Here is a 17987-nt window from a genome sequence, read left to right on the forward strand (position 1 = left end):
TTTGAGTGAATGTATTCCTTTATGCACACAACGAGCACACATATATGGAGGACGGAACATGACACAAGTAACAAATAAAGGAATAAATAAATACAAGAATAAATAAATGTGGAAATAATTGAAGGAATAAGTAAACACAAGAAAAAAATAAATAAATATGGAAATAAATGAATGTATACATAAAAAAAGAAAAGTTGAGAATAAAACAGAACACACACATACATACATATATCTTTATATGTATTTCTACATTTATTTTCACTTACATTTATATATTTATTAATTTCTGTGTCGTGTTTCACAATTTGTACGTACTTTCACTTGCTCTGAAAGTTGCACGTGTCTTTAACCATATCTTTGATTTGCTATCATATTTTATTTCACTTCCTCCTCAAAATATAAATCATGTTCACTCACAAAATCAGTCCTGCGAGCGAGCGAGGTCACAAAGGTTATAAGGTTATAAACATAGACTGTATATATAAATATATATATATGGTGGGTTATATATATACAAAATATATAAACAACGTATTAAAGCACTCCTCATGGCAGTCGCAGTTACACGTGTGTCCACTAGATGGCGACCAATGACAGAAGGACTGTCAGTTATCAGCCGGGTCCTTACGTCACTTCCGCTTCCTTGTCCTTGGTGGTTGCAGCATCCTCGCTGTTCAGGATAAACACATGGCTAAACTGAGTAAAGAGTCCAAACAGCGGCTGCAGCAGCTGTTCCAGTGCGGCCAGTTCGTCATCCGATGGGGTTTCATCCCAACCGTGTTGTACCTCGGTCAGTATCCCAACGGGAGCAGGGGGGAGACGGCTGGATGAGGAGATGTGCCTCGCTAACATTAGCCGGTTAGCTTAGCACACTAGCCCTCAACAAGAGCTAGCTTAGTGTTTTTCCTCCCGATGTTGCGTTAGTAGTTATACGTTTAAACCAATTAAGCTAATGATTGACACCCTTTTATAGGAAGTATAAAACATAAGACCACCGGGTTCGAATCCCAATGTGGTTTGACTAGTAATACATTACTTTGTTCTGTATAAATCATCTAACATTAAAGTTTTGATGTCTTTGAAGTAGTTGGTAGACTGTGAGTAGCCCCCTCTGGACGAGTTATACAATTCATTTGATGTATTGCATATTGATGAGTGTCATGGTGTGTGTGAAAGTCATGATGGCATGGGAAAACTGCTGAATCAAAGCAGGGAATCCAAGCATCTCATGAATGCAAGCTGTAAACATGTTAAAAGCAAGCTGTGGTGGTTATTGTATGTCAGGGTTCTTACGGTCATTAAAAACCTGGAAAAGTCATGGAAATTCAAAATGCTAATTCCAGGCCCTGGAAAAGTTATGGAAAACAATATGTTTCCCAAAGTTTTTGAAAAGTCATTGAAATGTAACTAAAGTTGCATCAAATATAATTTATATTTGATCTAATTGCCGAAATAGTAATATTATAATGATAATACATACTGTGTCGTATAGTAATGAAACGTAAAATAGCATTTAACTGACGAGGTATTTTGCTGGTGAGAGATTTTAGTTGTTATTTTTTTGGTCATGGGAAATTAGGTAAAGGTCATGGAAAAGTCATTGAAAATCATTGGTGAAAAAGTGTATGAACCCTGGTATGTAGGACTTAGTATGTGAGTGAAGGAGCGATTTATTTTTAAATGGTCTTCTCTATGATGGTCGGGACTGTGCAATGTTCTTAGGGAACACAATTATCAAAAACGTGTGACCTTGAGGTAGTTGTGCAAAGTCCTTGTACTTACAAGAGTGTTAAACCAGGCATTCCTGATGATTTGGTCTTAAGTGCCTGGTGCACTGAAATACCTGGTTGTGGTTTTTGGAGTAAGATGGGGAAGTGGAGACTAGCATGTGTGACCTCACTGCTGGTGGGGAATCTTCTCTGACTTCAGCATTTTGGAAACACCAGCTGATGACATACTTTCTCCCCTCGTTTTCCTTTATTTCTTAATCTTTTTTTTGCATCTCTCTTGTAATGCATTTATATATTAAGGGCAGAATTATCTTTGTTTGAACATGTCATTTATTGCTGATGTGTAACCAACATCAGTCATAACGTTTCATATCCAGGCAACCATGATCTGAGAGTGTAAAAACTGCTTAATTGATCATTAATCAACAATAAAAGTTGATTGATTTGTTAGGCATTTCTATTTTACAAATCAAACTCTTGGTTTCAGTTTTTCTGAAGTGCGCTCCAATGATAATAATCCACTGTGGTGATAGTTATGTAAGATTTCCAAGAGGAGGCTTGATTCAGTTTTCTAAGAAACACATTTTCTCCAAGAAACAGTTGCACCACATTTATTTCCTTTCTGTGAATGAAGCTAAAAACAATACACACACACACCCTTCTGTGTGTGTGAGGCAGAGATTGTGAGTCAGATGTGGGGGTTGTACGCTTTTTGCTGCACGGATGCTATTAAATGAAACTAGAGTATGTTGCAATGGCCCAGTGAAACTTGCTGTGATTTTAAGGTGCATAGGCACAATTTGATGTATTTTATTCCAAGCTGTGGGCCATTATATTTGACTACATGCCTTTTTTTTCTTTTAACTAGATGCTTATAGAAAGTCTTAATGGACATTTAAGACTCACACATTTACTTCATATTTATTTTCAAAAATTCAAACCATGCTTAAAATCATCTGTATGTTTTTGATGTACAGGTTTTAAACGAGGAGCAGATCCAGGAATGCCTGAACCCAATGTCTTAAGGTGAGGACGTATTAGTGTGAGATTGTTGCTTCATCTCAAATCATGTGTTTTCAGAGAAATGTGATGCTTAAAGGGAGATCTTACAGCGCAGACATATTTGCGTAAGTAGAGTAGTTGGGCTAGCTGTCAAATAAGTTTTGAATTTTTATAATGAATACAAATAATGATGTTAAGACAGAAAGAAAACACCAAGAATCATGAAATCCAATCATTAGCTTGTTGTAAACAAACATCTACTCTACATTTCCTTCTCTTTTATGAACAAACTTTCCTCGCCTAAACACTTTTGACAGCATTTGACACCTGTAACGGGATTCCTGGGTATCCTTAATAAGGTTTAAGAGGATCCATGGATTAAAAAGACATGTCTAATGTTACAATCAATATTTTTAGACGACTAGTTGTTGTTTTTTCTTCAATTGTTGTCCTTTTTAAAATCTGCTTGATCCTTTACTTTTCTCCTTTGTAGTTTGCTTTGGGGTTGAGGAATGCCCCCGAACAGCCAATCCCCTCCCATCATCAAGACCATGTGACCCAACTGTCATCAGAAAGCCAGGAAATGGACATTTTCTTTCTTTCCCTCTCTATAAATCTGGCTGTACAACCTTCTGAGAAGTAATGACGTTGTGTGCCGTCATAATGTCCAAGGCCAAACATACAGTAGATGTATGGAGTGTGTTGGCAACATGGATAGAAGAGATTCGGATTACCAAGCTGGAATCAAGAGTTCGTCCTCACCGTGTTGACTGGGCTATCTGTCAGTGTTTTGCTGTGTGAGACAGCAATGTCAGGATGTACCATTCATTCCATGTTTTCCTCTTTATTTGTAATTTAAGATTTCAGAGAATAAATCCACTAAGAAATGTCAATCTGGTCTTTAATTAACAGGATTAATGTTGATGCCTAACCTTAAGGCAAAAACCAATACTAAGTATTTTATCGTTAAAACAAATTCGTTTTTCAAGTTAAGTCATATTGTCAGCCTCCAAATGAAACGTAGATTGATCTAAATCTGTAAAAGAGATAAATGGTTTGTGGAAGAAATGTGTTGCAATGACATGACATGTGTAAAGTCTTGGACTGAAGAAACTTTTACTTATCGAAACATTTTTATTTTTTTATTTCTGCATGTGTACAAAATACCAGTCACTTATTTATTGTGTGAATTCAAAAAAGTCAGTTAAATAATAGTTGTAAATAAATAATTAACAGTACTGTAAGTATAAAATCATTGTTTATAAAACGAAATTATGCAAATAGTGCCTGAATAGCAGCGCTATCAAAGCTGCTCAAGTAATGTCAACATCTATAAATGAATCTTCTTCAAATAACTTATTTTCATAAATAATTTCAGTGCAAGAAACCTACAATCATGGATTTTCCTATGATTAATAAATAACACTTTCCCCCAAAGTATAAATAACTTAAATAAATGTTGCAATACTGGGCGCTTCAAGCCCTGTCTCCTTAAAGACCTACACAATTATAGCACCCTTAACCTGACCCTGAGGATATTCCCTCTAGTGATTTTAAATATCTCATCTCTCGTTGTTTGGTTATAGAATCTGGAAGATGCCCAAACTGTTGTTGGCCATAGTTCCTCTGATCTTCTCCCTCTTAGTAATGGCTCTCTTGCCCTTCAGAAGGAAGTAGTGGAGCTGGCGCAGGATGTTGTGTGCAGTCATCTTTCTCTGGAAGGGGTTGGGGTTGTCGAGGTCATTCAGCAGCTGCACTTCTTGACTGCTGGTCAGAGCCGTCACCTGACCAGGGTTCCTCATCTGTGGGGCAGAAGAGACAGCTGTATTATAACTGAAATCTAGGATGAAGTCAAAGCCATTCCTATCATTAAACATTTACACATTAGACATTTACAAAACAAAGATAAAACAAGGACTTATCATTTCTAATAAATTAGCTTTAACCAGTGTCAAAATATAACTTGGTTACTCATCTACTGAGCTTAAGTTTTGAGGTACTTGGGTATTTACATGCTACTTTACTTAAACATGCACTTGTCAGCTTTAGTTGCTATTTACTTTGCACACACACACACACACACACACACACACACACACACACACACACACACACACAACCTCTAGTTTTAATAATACAATTTGCCAACTTGTTAATATGCAAACATGAATACATCAGTAACAATGATCGGATAATGTAATAAAGATAATGCAAAAATGATTTTAAAACGTTTTAACCTAGGAGTCCTACTACTAAATATGTCTAAACTGTTATTGTCTATACAACGATGATGAAAGACTTCATAGCCATATGAAAAACCACATGAAGACACTGTGCATTGAGACAGCTATGGACATTTCTAGTAAGTGTTATGGAAATCTGAGACCCAACACTGTGGAGAGTACAAGTCAAAGTGATCAAAACAAATACATGGTGAATCAGACAGAGTTGTCTTTCTGGTTATTTATTTGAAGCTTCAAATACATAAGACACAATAAAAATAGACACAGGTCTCACAGAGCATAGAATAGTCTGCGCGAGTGTGCGCAGTACAATATGGTAGCAAAGCTTATATACAAGAAGGAGTGGGAAGTTCAGAAATCTGTCTTCACACAGTCACATATTGTTATTAGACACCTGTCCTTGAGCTGAAGATAGCATAACGGTTCCCAGAGTAGGGAAGTTCTTGTGTGACTTTGTGTGAGTCTCACCCCGAAGGCCAAATCAGCTCTGTGGCCTTGAAGCGCTTGGGAATAAACCCACAGTAGAGTATGAGAAGAAAACAGCACATCTCAGGAAAGGATATAGGTGTTTTACAATGGTTTGAGAAGCATTTGGTTTAAGCATATAAGGATATAATAAAAATGTCCACTACATTAGCCAAAAGGAAGACACCCACTTTTCTTTGGATCAGGTCGATCAGGATGACGCTGTAAGTTCGGACCTCTGCGCAGATCAAGCTGTTGGGGTACTCCTTCTCCACTTGCCTGAGAAGAACTGTGTAAATCTGCAGGCCTTGGACCATCCTTTGGAGACAAGCCTCCTTAAGAGAGGAAAATAAAATCACTGTCAGTGCTCACCCAGTTTTATTTCCTCAGTGTCACAATATGCCAAGGGAGGAGATGTACCTTGGTGAAGTTGGAGTAAGGGCAGCGTGTTGGAAGTGAGGAGACTGTGTAGTCTTCCAGAAATTCGTATTTCACCTGATTGTGGAATTCATCTTCAAACTGACAAAGTGGAAAGGAATACAGGTTGTGATCAGAAAGTGAGACAAGACTAACATTAAAACATGCTGTAAAGTAGATTTACTCAAGTACTACTTACGTATAATTTTGAGGTACTTGTACTTTACACGAGTATTTTTTGTGCTTACCCCACTATAATTATGAGGTAAATTGTGTACTTTTACTCCATTTATACCTTGAGTTACTTAAGTCTTATGTAAGTATTGATTATCAAAATCTGTAAAGTTACACCTGTAGTAAATTCACAAGCTACCCTGCAACATACAAAGTAATTAAAATAATTATAATCAAAATACATATTATTCTGAAATGGACCATTCTGCATAATGAGTGCTTTTACTTTATGTAGACCTACTTTAAGTATATTTTGATTCCAATACTTTTCTACTTCTTCTTGAGTTACATTTTGAATGCAGGACTTTTACTTGTAGAGTTTTCCTAAATTATACTATTACTTAAACGCAATATCTGAATACTTCTCCCACCTCTGAAAATGACCCAGTGAAACTTGATGAAGTGAGTCTCACAGACAATAGCACATCTTAGTGAATTTCCTGGAAGCTTTTTACCTCCTTTTGGTGACGTCTGGTTGCACCAAGGATCAGATCCCAGACCCCGGAGGTGCTCAGGAGGTCAGAGGGCCCCTCCTCTTCCTCCTCACCGGAGGGGTCACCGGCCGCCGGGCTGTCGGTGGGAGCGTCTTCCACCGGAGCTCCGATGGCGCACAGCAGCAGGGCGCACAGCATCACCGCAGAGAGCCAGAACGCGTCTGCGGAGAAGAAATCGAAATTAATTAAAGGAGAAAATACGCAGAAACTGTGCGCACCACACAGGTTGCTCACAACTTACTGAGTGGAGGAGACATGTTGAGCTGCCGGGAAGCCCTTGTTGAGTTTCCACTGATGCTGAGGGCTGCCAGGTCCAGGAGAAGTTGTCTTGGCTTTGCGATAGGCTGTCATTTTATATTCTGCTTGAGGGATTTCCCAATAATCATGCATCAGGCACGGAATTAATAGTTTGCGTCAAAATGTTGACGCAAACTATATGTTCAAGCATCAGATCCGGTCTGATGCCAGACCGGATCAGTCAGCAATTCATCAGAATTTGGTGAAGATGGTCCACATGGAAGTGACCAGCGGGAGCAGGAATTTAAATAAGGTACACAAGCTGCTTTAACCTTTTCGTGCTACTTAAGGGTAAAAGATAAACTGTAGTATTTTTTCTTCAAATAACAGTAAAGTACTTTTCAAACACACAATCGTTGTTGACGAGCAAAACAATCCCTATGACACATAATTAAAAGGGAAAATCCACTTAAAACCATGCATTTGCATAGCAGTATTCCCAAATAAATGTTGGTGGTGAATTAAAAATAAAATAAATACCCAGTGACGAGTAGTCAATTTTTCTGTAGATTTTTTGTTTTAATAACCCAGATATAAACTGCCTATATCTATTTACACACCATTTTCTCCCCTTGAATGATGTTATGATAATTTTTATGATGTCACAATACTTCCTGAAATGATCAGTATCTCTCACACTGTGCCAATTTAGATTCCAGTCTTGAGCCTGTGTATTGAATTTGTCACCATTTACAAGTTTAATAGGTGCACATGTTGTGTCTCATGTAATCAGTGGTTTTCTAATTGTTTCTTCACCATTATGTTCCTGTTCCAATATTAGTCATGATAATCGATTTTTCCATTCATGAGTTGGTTGATTACTCACACATTCTTCTTGTTATAAGTTAAAACAGAAGGAAAGGGAAGAAGTTCATGTGTTTTCACAGGTTTATTCCTTTCTTTCAAATAAGAATGACTTGCTAACTGTTTTCCATTAAATTCATCATTGCAACATGTTAGAAAGTGCTTTGCTCCACAGTGAGACGTTTTGTAATCAGAATATTCAATTTACTATAAATCCCCAAACCTACTATTTTTGACATGTAACTTCCCCTCTGTCTATTGGATTACTCAATGGAAACTGGAGAATTCACAAATTCAATTAAAGATAGCAATGCAAACTAAGAGATGTTGTATCTGTATGTTGTAAGAGCGGGTTTGTGTCCATGCAGTTTTGATCAAGACGTGGTTTGGGACTTTCAGTGGGCAGTTTTAGACTTCAAAATAGCTCAGTGGTTGCAGAGTTTGAGGTTATTGGGAAGTGTCGATGCTGCACATTATCAAAACTCCCTTTCACTTTGCTCTCTGGTATTACCTTTTCAGTCTATGGGTATTACAAGCTCTTAATTCATACATACAGTATATATCAATTCTAAACCTTTAATACACTGAGGCTCATTCATGAATTTAATGTTTTTGTGATAATTGGGCTCAGTTTTGCTGTTTGTGTAGACATTGCAGTGAGCTGCATGGATGAATCTCATTTCTGCTTTTGTTGGGACCAAATGATGGTCAAAGGGCAACATGCAAAGACACTCCTTTTATTACATTTCTTGATTTACTGTTTTTTCTATATAAATAATATACTCTCTACATGCATGTAAACATACATACATAAATACATACATAGTTGATACAAACACTTTGTCCCTTTTAATTAGATCATCATTGAAATCAACTTTTTTACTCTGTTATTGTATTGCATGGCGAAAGGATTTGTCTCAGATGGGTGTGCACTGGTATCTCTCTGTGTGTGTGTGTGTGTGTGTGTGTGTGTGTGTGTGTGTGTGTGTGTGTGTGTGTGTGTGTGTGTGTGTGTGCGTGCGTGCGTGTGTGTGTGCGTGTGTGTGTGTGTGTGTGTGTGTGTGTGTGTGTGTGTGTGTGTAGTAAGTTTCAGGTTGGCACTAGTTTTCTGCTTTGTTACATTATGATTTACTGCATGTTTTTTCTCAGAGTGGATCCCTCACAGAATACACAAAAGAGTTGAAAAGTTGAGAAAACTGAGAGCGTTCAGATAGATAGGACCTAAACCAGCCTAAAGCAGTTCCCTTTATGCCAACTAAGTGCTAGTCTTTGCAATAAGATATCATGGTCGATAGTATCAAATGCAGCACTGAGATCGAGCAAAACAAGAATAGAGACAAGTCGCTTGTCTGAGGCTATTAGAATGTCATTTGTGACTTTAACCAGAGCTGTCTCTGTGCTATGATGTGTTCTAAAGCCAGACTGAAAATCTTCAAATAAATCATTGTTTTTTAAGTAATCACACAACTGTTTTGCGACTGCTTTCCCAAGAATTGTTGAGAGGAACGGAAGATTAGAAATAGGTCTATAGTTGGCTAAAACCTCTGGATCGAGGTTGTGCTTTTTAAGAAGCGGTTTTATCACTGCTACTTTGAATGATTGTGGAACATAGCCTGATAATAAAGACATATTCATAATATTTAATAAAGAAGTGCTAATTAATGGAAAAACTTCCTTCAACAGCTTGGTTGGAATTGGGTCTAACATGCACGTTGATGGTTTAGAAGAGAGAATCATTGAATTTAATTGTTCAAGGTTAATGGCTGAAAAGCATTCTACTTTACTATCTAGTGTAATATTAGAACTTACGTTTCCAGGAGCTGTTGATAACACTATACTGGTCAAAGGCAAAAGGTCATTAATTTTGTTTCTAAGAGTAACAATTTTATCGTTAAAAAAGCACATAAAATCTTTGCTACTGAGTGGGAATAGAAGGCTCAGTCGAGCTGTGGCTCTCTGTCAGCCTGGCTACAGTGCTGAAAATAAATCTTGCATTATTCTTATTCTCATCTATTAATGAAGAGGAGTAGGCTGCTCTCGCTTTACGCAGTGCTTTCTTATATTCATTGAGAGTAATATGCCAAATTAAACGAGATTCTTCAAGTTTAGTGGAACGCCATATCCTTTCAAGTTGTCTCGACTTTTGCTTTATTTTTGCGGGTTTCGGCATTATGCCATGGAGCTAATCTATGTTGTTTTATTTTCTTCTTTTTCAAAGGAGCAACAGAGTCTAATTTTATTCGCAGCGCATCTGTAGCACTATCAACAACATGATCAATTTGGGGTGGTGTACATTTTGTATAAGTTTCCTCCCTTACATGCAGACATGCTATCGAGTTAAGTATTGATGGAATCTCTTCCTTAAATTTGGCTATAGCAGATGACTAATGCTTTGTAGTCTAGTAACAGTACTTCAAAAGTTACCAAGAAATGGTCGGATAAAGCAGGATTATGCGGTTCGACTAATAGTTGCTCAATTTCAATACCATAAGTCAGAACAAGGTTGAGAGTGTGATTATAGCAGTGGGTTGGTTTATTTACACTCTGACAGAAACCAACAGAATCTAATATAGAGTTAAATGCAACAGTAAGGCTATTTTTATCATCGTCAACATGAATATTAAAGTCACCTACGATAATTACTTTATATGTTTTAAGTACCAAAGTTGATAAAAACTCTGTAAGATAAGAATTCTGAATAAGGACCTGGTGCATGATACACTGTAACAAATAAGATTGGCTGCAAAGTTTTCCAGGTCGGATGCGTAAGACTAAAAACGAGGCTTTCAAAGGAGGTATAATTTAATTTTGGTTTAGTATTGATAAGTAAACTTGAGTCAAAGATTGCTGCATCTCCGCCTCCTCGGCCCGTGCCTTCGGGCAATATGAGTATTGATATGGCTGGGTGGAGTGGCCTCATTTATGCTGACATATTCTTCATGTCTCAACCAAGTTTCAGTGAGACAGCATATATCAATATTATAATCTGATATTAAATCATTTACCAATATTGCTTTAGATGCTAGAAATCTTATGTTTAAGAGACCACATTTAATCTTCCTGTTTTGTTGCACTGTAGTAGTTGTTACATTTACTTGTATTAGGTTATTAGGGTTTACCTTAAATTGTCATTGGGCAGACACACACACCGTTAATATTGGGTATTTTATTGTGTTCGGGATTCCTATGGATGACTGCCTAGGAGAGAGCGCAGAGAAGCGTGTAAGACTGCGACTCCGCCTCCTGGTCTCAACTCCAGTTTGTCATGGATTAAGTCCACAAAGCCCTGAAACGTTTGCTGAAATGAGATCTGCACCTTCCAAAGTAGGATGAATGCCGTCTCTCTTAATCAGACCAGGTTTTCCCCAGAAGGCTGTCCAATTATTTACGAAGCCCCCATTGTTTGCTGGGCACCACCAGGACAACCAGCGCTGAAATGATGATATGCGGCTATACATATCATCATTGATCAGATTGGGGAGATTATATAATTGGTTATGTAATTATATAATTGGTATCAGTAAAATGTATAATCTACAATAAAATCTCGTTTCAAATTGTGTTACGATGTCTAAAGTTACTGATAAGTCACATGTTTCCTGCCTGGCCTTGCCCGTGTATCATTACCCTCTCTCGTCTGGGCGCTATGCACAGTGCCCAGGCGAGAGTGCAGCAAGTGCTGCAGAAGCCAACTGTTGCTATCTTTAAACTATTCCGCCGAAACATAATTGCAGCCAATCAGCGTCGTCAAATCTGATGGTCACAGGGCGCCAGCGCCCGGTGCAGTCTGTGAGTTGTTTGGACTCGTATCCAACGAGACAAAACAGGAAGCTGTCATTCACTCTGGAAGCTATCATTAGCAGCTAATGAAAACTCCGTTTTTGACATAAAAATGGAATTATGGATTATCAATATTTTTTTCAAAGTGACAGACACATTGGATTAACCTATGGATTAACCTTCAGCCGCGTTTTTCTCGTTTTTGATCAGAATAACAGCAAAAGGTGAGCATATCTCCGTGTTTTGCTACCTAAAGCTTCGTCGTGTGATGTCTGTATTTGCTTCCTCTGTCGCGAGTTCTGATCGCTCAGTGATGATACTTATATTTCTAGAATCTGTGGAATCTCAGCTTGTTAGCTAAGCTTGTTTGTGCATATCGATTGATTTATACCTAGAGGGCTCACTTAGACGCTTCTTGTGAGACTTGTGTTTTGTTTCGGTAAACACGGTTCATATCATCAGTTAGCTGAGTTTCTTCTCGTTAAATGAGTAGGACACATGAATAGTTTATTACATTTTAAGAAGCCCTGAGTCACAGTTTCGTGAGAAAAAAAACGGGGGAAAAAAGCCCCTTAACAGGTTAAATGGGAATTAAATCATTTTAAGTAATTTTGAGTGTTCCCAAAGTCCCAGTGTTCTGCAGTTTGTGTGGGCCTATGTACTGTTGCACAGTTTATGCTGTAGAAACTATGTCCAGGACAAGGTGTTTGGAAGTTTTGGAAGATTCATAGCTAACCACACCGAAGATTATGGAGGTATTGATCAGTCTTCTCATATTTTTAAGCCTCAATTTGTCCTCCCCCCCCCCTCTAACATCACCAGAAGTCATAATTTAAGGGGTCTTTTCTAAAAAAATATTACCGGGGGAGCATCCCCCCGGACCCCCCTAGTATTGTTTGGTCACCATTTCCACAGCCCCACTTAAAATATTTTCCACCAGCCGACGCTGGAGGAGGTCGGACCAAAACCGCGGTGCAGCCTTTACGCGGCGCAGCCTTGACGCGGCGCAGCCTTGACGCGGCGCAGCCTTGACGCGGCGCAGCCTTGACGCGGCGCAGACGGACCCGGTGGAATCTAGGGGTAAGTAAAAAGGGAGGGATACAATCGGTTAAGCAAACAAACTCTCTACCAGGAGACCATGAGTCTGCATGCATATAGTTAAAAAATGTTACCTTTAAATGAATGTTCTCTTATCTTATTTGCTTATGAGATAATATTGCCTTTGGCTCTGCAGTCACTCCCTGAGGCAGGAAAGATGTAGAGTCATATCCTTTTTTTGTCATTTCATTATCAATGAAACTCAAATTCCGAGGAATTCTGCGCATTTACTTTCACTATATTTAGTGTACTATTAGTATATAATATACTATTTACTTGCACTACATTTTTCTGTTTATCTGTGTTTTGTGTTGTGCCTGTGACCTAATATTTTCATCGGCATAACTATTGTAGCTATTCGTATAACTAAATAAAGAACCTTGAAACTTTAACCTTGAACCTCATTATTTCAGTTTTGCTCTATGCAGTTCTATTAACCCTTGGATTCTATACAGTTCAGTAGTCATGGTATGTCATGGTATGTGTCCTTGTCAAATGATCCTCCCAAAAAATATTTACAAAATACATTATCATATAGAAGGAAGTTGGCAGTATTTTCACACACTGAAAGAACTGAAACATTGTCAACACATTTCACATAACTCTATTAAGGCCCTGACACACCAAGCAGTCACCAGAGGACTAGCCGACGCTGAAGTCGGCTGTTGCCTGGCCGTGTTCTCCTGCGTTTTGGCCATGTGTCGCACGGGAACACACCGCACCGACTTCAGTGCGTGAGTGGCAATAACTCTCCTTACCAGCAGGCGGCGGTAGTGTGTATTCGTCATTCAAAAGAGGTAACAACCGGAAGACAGAGAAGAAGAAGAGTATATTTTCTCCGTAATATCATACAGAGCTGGCCTCTCCTGGATCAAGGTGATGAGCAGGTCTTCGTTTGCATCATTCCAGATCGCCATGATGAGATGAAAATGAATAGCAGTCTGTGGCCCTTTCTCATTTCATCAAATCCCCCTCCTCGACTCCTCGACTCCTCGGTCCTCCGGTAGTGACCCGGAAATGAATTTTAGCGCGCCATGTTGAAGGACATCTCATTTCTCTAAATGCACTTCGAGGACCGAGGACCGAGCGTCGAGGAGGCTCTCTGGAGGAGCTATAACCGAGGATACACTGATGGGTCCTCCACGGTCCTCCACGGCTCCTTCGTGGATGCATTTCCGGCAACAGAGATGTTTCAAAGAGTCGTGACGCACGGCCGGACTTATCTCAGCCAATGACAGCTCTGCATGCATCCCCTGGATATTATTTTATTAACTGCTTTCATCGCGACGCGATGTTTACAGTGAGAACAGCTGTGAGGTCCGTGCAGAAAGCAGAGCAGTGTGTATAATATATATCACTCAGTATAACAGACCTACATTACTCTCTGTATTTGCTGTAGTTTAGTAGATATCTACAAACAAAGAGTCGATATTTTTCTAAAACCATTTAGTGCTTCACAATAAAATACACAACGGCTGTAGCCTGTTTTAGGAGCTGTATGTGTGTGTGTGTGTGTGTGTGTGTGTGTGTGTGTGTGTGTGTGTGTGTGTGTGTGTGTGTGTGTGTGTGTGTGTGTGTGTGTGTGTGTGTGTGTGTGTGTGTGTGTGTGTGTGTGTGTGTGTGTGTGTGTGTGTGTGTGGTACAGTGTGTGCATAGATGCAGCGGACAGACAGGTCTCAGTTGGTTTGGTGTCCTCTGCTTACTTTTAATACTTGTAAATACAACTTTTGGCCCGTAATTTATTTCCCTCATTGTAGCGACCAGAGAGGAGAGGGGGGGGGGGATATATCCAGTCTCTGATAGTGTTACGTTATTATGAGTGCTCTGTTTGATTCTTAAATTGTATATATTTATATAAATATATATATATGTGTGTGTGCGTGTCTGCATCTGTAGCCTGTTATTGTCTCATTATACCGCACTGTGAATGAATCAAAGTAAATATATAAGTGGTCATGAACACATCTGTCCATCAGACAGAGGGCTGCTGAGCCTCTTGTCATCATTAATGGACGTCTCTTTAAAATGACCGCTCAGAGGAGAGGAGTTCTCATTTCTCTAACCGCCTGCTGCTTCCCCTCCTCTCTCCTCGGTTCCCCTCCTCGGTTCCCCTCCTCGGCTCCTCCGCTCGCATCTCCTGTGGGCGGGACTAAGTATCGAGGATAGGAGTCGAGGAGGGGAGTTCGAGAAATGAGAAAGGGCCTGTGTGTGCCTTCTTAAATCGTTTGTTTACGTCCCTCACTTCCGCTTCACTTCTCATGCACTGATTTGCTAGCTGAACAGCCAATCAGAGTGATTATTTGGTCCGACTGCCAGACCCGATGCATGGCCGATTCAACATGTTGAATCGGCCATGCATCGGGTCTGGCAGTCCAAATAAGGCGTGTCACGGTCGACGGTGCGGGACACACCAACCTGACTACGGCGCCGCGAATGCCCGACGGCCTCTGACTCCCAAAATCGGGTTGGTGTGTCAGGGCCTTAAGGTTAAGTAAAAGTATTAAGTGTTGATAAATAATATTAGCTTTAACTTAATATTTTTGCTTTCAACTTACCTATACTTATGGGACATCTGTTGATCTAATAATATTAAAGTATACTTTTCAGTTTTTTCAGTGCAGTAAATTCAAACATTTCAATTCATATCATGCTATTGTAGATAGGCTATAAGGATTTATAATGCAGTGACCCTGGCTAATCTACTGTAGGTTAACCACATTAATGATCAAAACCTCTGACATTTCAGTGTTACTATAAAGCAGTTTACTATAAAGCAGTTTAGCCAATTGATTTACGACATTGGCTCCAATGGCCAAATACTACCCTTTACCTTTTTAAGATCCCCATATTCATTGTTTGCACTAAACCGTGCAGTTCACCATGGTCACTGCTAGATGGCACTCACGCAGCATATATGATGAGAGGAATCGTTCAGTTTGGAGAGAACTGTTCTGTGCTTTTCCCACGCAGCACCAATAATATATGACCCGCATATTGAACTGAAATAGCTTCAGGGTGTCTGTGCACATGGCAGTGTGTGTTTGACTGCATACACACACACTCTAACATGTAAATGCACGTCAGACTCATTATGCTACTGTGGGGTGTGTGAAGTATTTATCATCTAATGGCTTTTTAATTGTCTCAGCAGGAAGGGGTTGCCTTGAAGTCCATTAAAAGTTTCTTCTTTGTTTGGATGCAAAACTGTTTATCTCATCCCCCACATGCTGGTTCATAATGTTTGGCTTCATAGACTAACATGCTTATATCAATGTTTTGCAGGCATAAACTGCCCCTATATGAGTTAAACAAGACGCGTCTCATGCTTGCTGGACTTTAAGGCATATCCCACATAGGCACAATGCTAACATGATGTTTACAGGGTCTAGTATTCACCATTTTAGTTTAGTAAGCATTATAACATTTGATAATCAAACACATTGTTTTTTAAGTATTGAACACACTGAAATGTTGACTTGATGATGAAGCTAGAGGAAAAATCAGGGGGTTACTCATTATAACTCATCCTCTGGTCTAGCTGAGATGGCTGGAAAAGTTGTTTTTGCTGCGTCTAAAGGGCGATGCAGTTACCCGCACAGTGCTTTTTCATGGTGTGAGCTTTGCTTCTGTTCTTTACTTTACCTTATATGTCATATTGTGGCATAGTTTCTTGTTCATTTTAGCACGGCAGTCCTCTCCTCACTTTTTGTTTGAACTCAAATTATGTCCTCTTCTTCTTGTCTGCTTTCAGTTTCTCCTTTCCTGTCTTCGGGTGGTTTCTCACCCTTCACTCTCTCCACTCTTCTCCATCCTCCCCTTCCCTTTGTGCCTTTTTTCTCAGCCCACCGTGTTCTTTCCTCGTCTTCTCTCTCCCTTCCTTTGGCATTTATTTGTTATCCCAATGGACAGAGAGCTCCATAAGAGAGCAGAGGAATTGTATCTCTTCTCGGTTCGCCAGAGGCACTCTTCCATATTTAATCATGAGTGCATTTGTTTGAAGAGGGCTCTGAAAATGTGTGTGAGTGAGTGATAAAGAGAGATGTCTGACCATGTGTGTGTGGATACGGTATTTGCATGCAGAAGGGAGGCATACAAAAGTGTGTATATTTCCGTGTGTGGAGACAGTTTTTGGATGAAAGGCTTTCTCCATTCCTGGTAATTGGTTTACTATCTCTCTCTCTCCTTGCTCCGGCCCCTCTTGTTCTACCCTTTTCCCCATCTCCTTCCTTACTTTCCTTCCCCTCCCCCTATAATTCATTCTCCCTGTTCATCATCATGTAACATGGTGTATCTTACAGTATGGTGCTTGCACTATTACTGTATGTAGGGCTCATTCATTCAAACACTGTGCTATCAGGTTTATTTGATTTTGCTGCATGTGCATATGTGACAGTGTGTGTGTGTGTGTGTGTGTGTGTGTGTGTGTGTGTGTGTGTGTGTGTGTGTGTGTGTGTGTGTGTGTGTGTATGTGTGTGTGTGTGTGTGTGTGTGTGTGTGTGTGTGTGTGTGTGTGTGTGTGTGTGTGTGTGTGTGTGTGTGTGTGTGTGTGTGTGTGTGTGTGTGTGTGTGTGTATCAGTGGCTGGTCACAGTGGTCCCCAGAGACCGCAGAGCAGCATATTTCATCATCCTCCAGAGTCGGCACAAGAAAGCCCAAAGTCCCCTCCTTTTATTTTGCTTCTTCAACAATTCAACACTGTGTGTTTTCCTTCTTTCCTTCTTTCACTTTCAAGCATCTGCTGGTGTTTAAAGTCCAAAATACAGATTCTGCTGCTTTCTTTAGATTTACCGGAGACCTATAGAAGTTACGAGTCTTATGGTATATACTAATTCCTGTCTGGCAGCATTTCTTCATTGTGATATTTTGTCACAGCTGACTGGAGTTTTATCGCTTCTCTTTCAGTGCGTTCTGCCAAATCTCTTTCTCTCCAGGTATCTGCATGAGGATCTGAGAAAGACATGAAAGGTTTGGGTTATATTTGAGTAATTGGGTTTAGCTCTATCTTGGCCCTTTGGTAGATCATGGCAGATATGAGCCTTTTTTTCTTCTGTTCTTCTGTGTATGTATATCACAAACAGATTTGAAACCAAGTGTTCACGATCTTTAACAACTATCAACTTTTTATTCTCTTAACTCACTACAAATTCTTGACATGTTCAAAATGTTTTGTTTTTAAGACAATCTAAAAAAACTTGACATGCATGTGTCTATATTGTTGCACATTCTTTAGCAGCAGACCATGTCTGAATCTTAGCCGCATCCCTTTGAATCTTGGCGTTCTGTCTATCTTTGTCTGTAGATCCTATTAAGCCCATGGAATGTGTTTCAGTACAGCCAAACACCAAATACAGAAGTTGCCGCTGACATGGATCTCTATGTATTGTGAAAAGATTGTATGGTTACAATGTATTTAATCGAAGGTCT

At 39.5% G+C, this 17987-nt stretch overlaps 2 protein-coding genes across 2 annotated transcripts; one reads left to right on the forward strand and one right to left on the reverse strand.

Moving 5' to 3' along the window:
* The first annotated feature begins 615 nt into the window (after positions 1 to 615).
* Positions 616 to 3625, forward strand: tomm7 (translocase of outer mitochondrial membrane 7 homolog (yeast)). Its single transcript, XM_034095188.1, has 3 exons — positions 616 to 790; positions 2708 to 2756; positions 3226 to 3625. The coding sequence occupies exons 1-3, from the start codon at positions 688 to 690 to the stop codon at positions 3239 to 3241; spliced, it is 168 nt and encodes a 55-aa protein (XP_033951079.1). The 5' UTR covers positions 616 to 687; the 3' UTR covers positions 3242 to 3625.
* Positions 3626 to 3721: 96 nt separating this feature from the next.
* Positions 3722 to 6904, reverse strand: LOC117455618 (interleukin-6-like). The gene is made up of 5 exons (XM_034095186.2): positions 6827 to 6904; positions 6547 to 6746; positions 5861 to 5959; positions 5632 to 5775; positions 3722 to 4534 (listed from the first exon to the last, which is right to left on the reverse strand). Exons 1-5 carry the CDS (start codon positions 6840 to 6842, stop codon positions 4313 to 4315), a joined length of 681 nt encoding a protein of 226 aa, XP_033951077.1. The 5' UTR covers positions 6843 to 6904; the 3' UTR covers positions 3722 to 4312.
* Between the last annotated feature and the right edge of the window lie 11083 nt (positions 6905 to 17987).

This window comes from Pseudochaenichthys georgianus, chromosome 11, assembly GCF_902827115.2.
Source record: "Pseudochaenichthys georgianus chromosome 11, fPseGeo1.2, whole genome shotgun sequence".
Lineage (NCBI taxonomy): Eukaryota > Metazoa > Chordata > Actinopteri > Perciformes > Channichthyidae > Pseudochaenichthys > Pseudochaenichthys georgianus.

Bases quoted from the DNA above. Each gene is read 5' to 3' on its own strand.
- tomm7 (XM_034095188.1), top strand. From the start codon at position 688: ATGGCTAAACTGAGTAAAGAGTCCAAACAGCGGCTGCAGCAGCTGTTC. The intron at 791-2,707 runs GTCAGTATCCCA...TTTGATGTACAG, and splicing joins CCCAACCGTGTTGTACCTCG to GTTTTAAACGAGGAGCAGAT.
- LOC117455618 (XM_034095186.2), bottom strand. The intron at 5,960-6,546 runs GTAAAAAGCTTC...CCACTTTGTCAG, and splicing joins CCAGACGTCACCAAAAGGAG to TTTGAAGATGAATTCCACAA. The intron at 5,776-5,860 runs GTACATCTCCTC...TCCTCTCTTAAG, and splicing joins CTTACTCCAACTTCACCAAG to GAGGCTTGTCTCCAAAGGAT.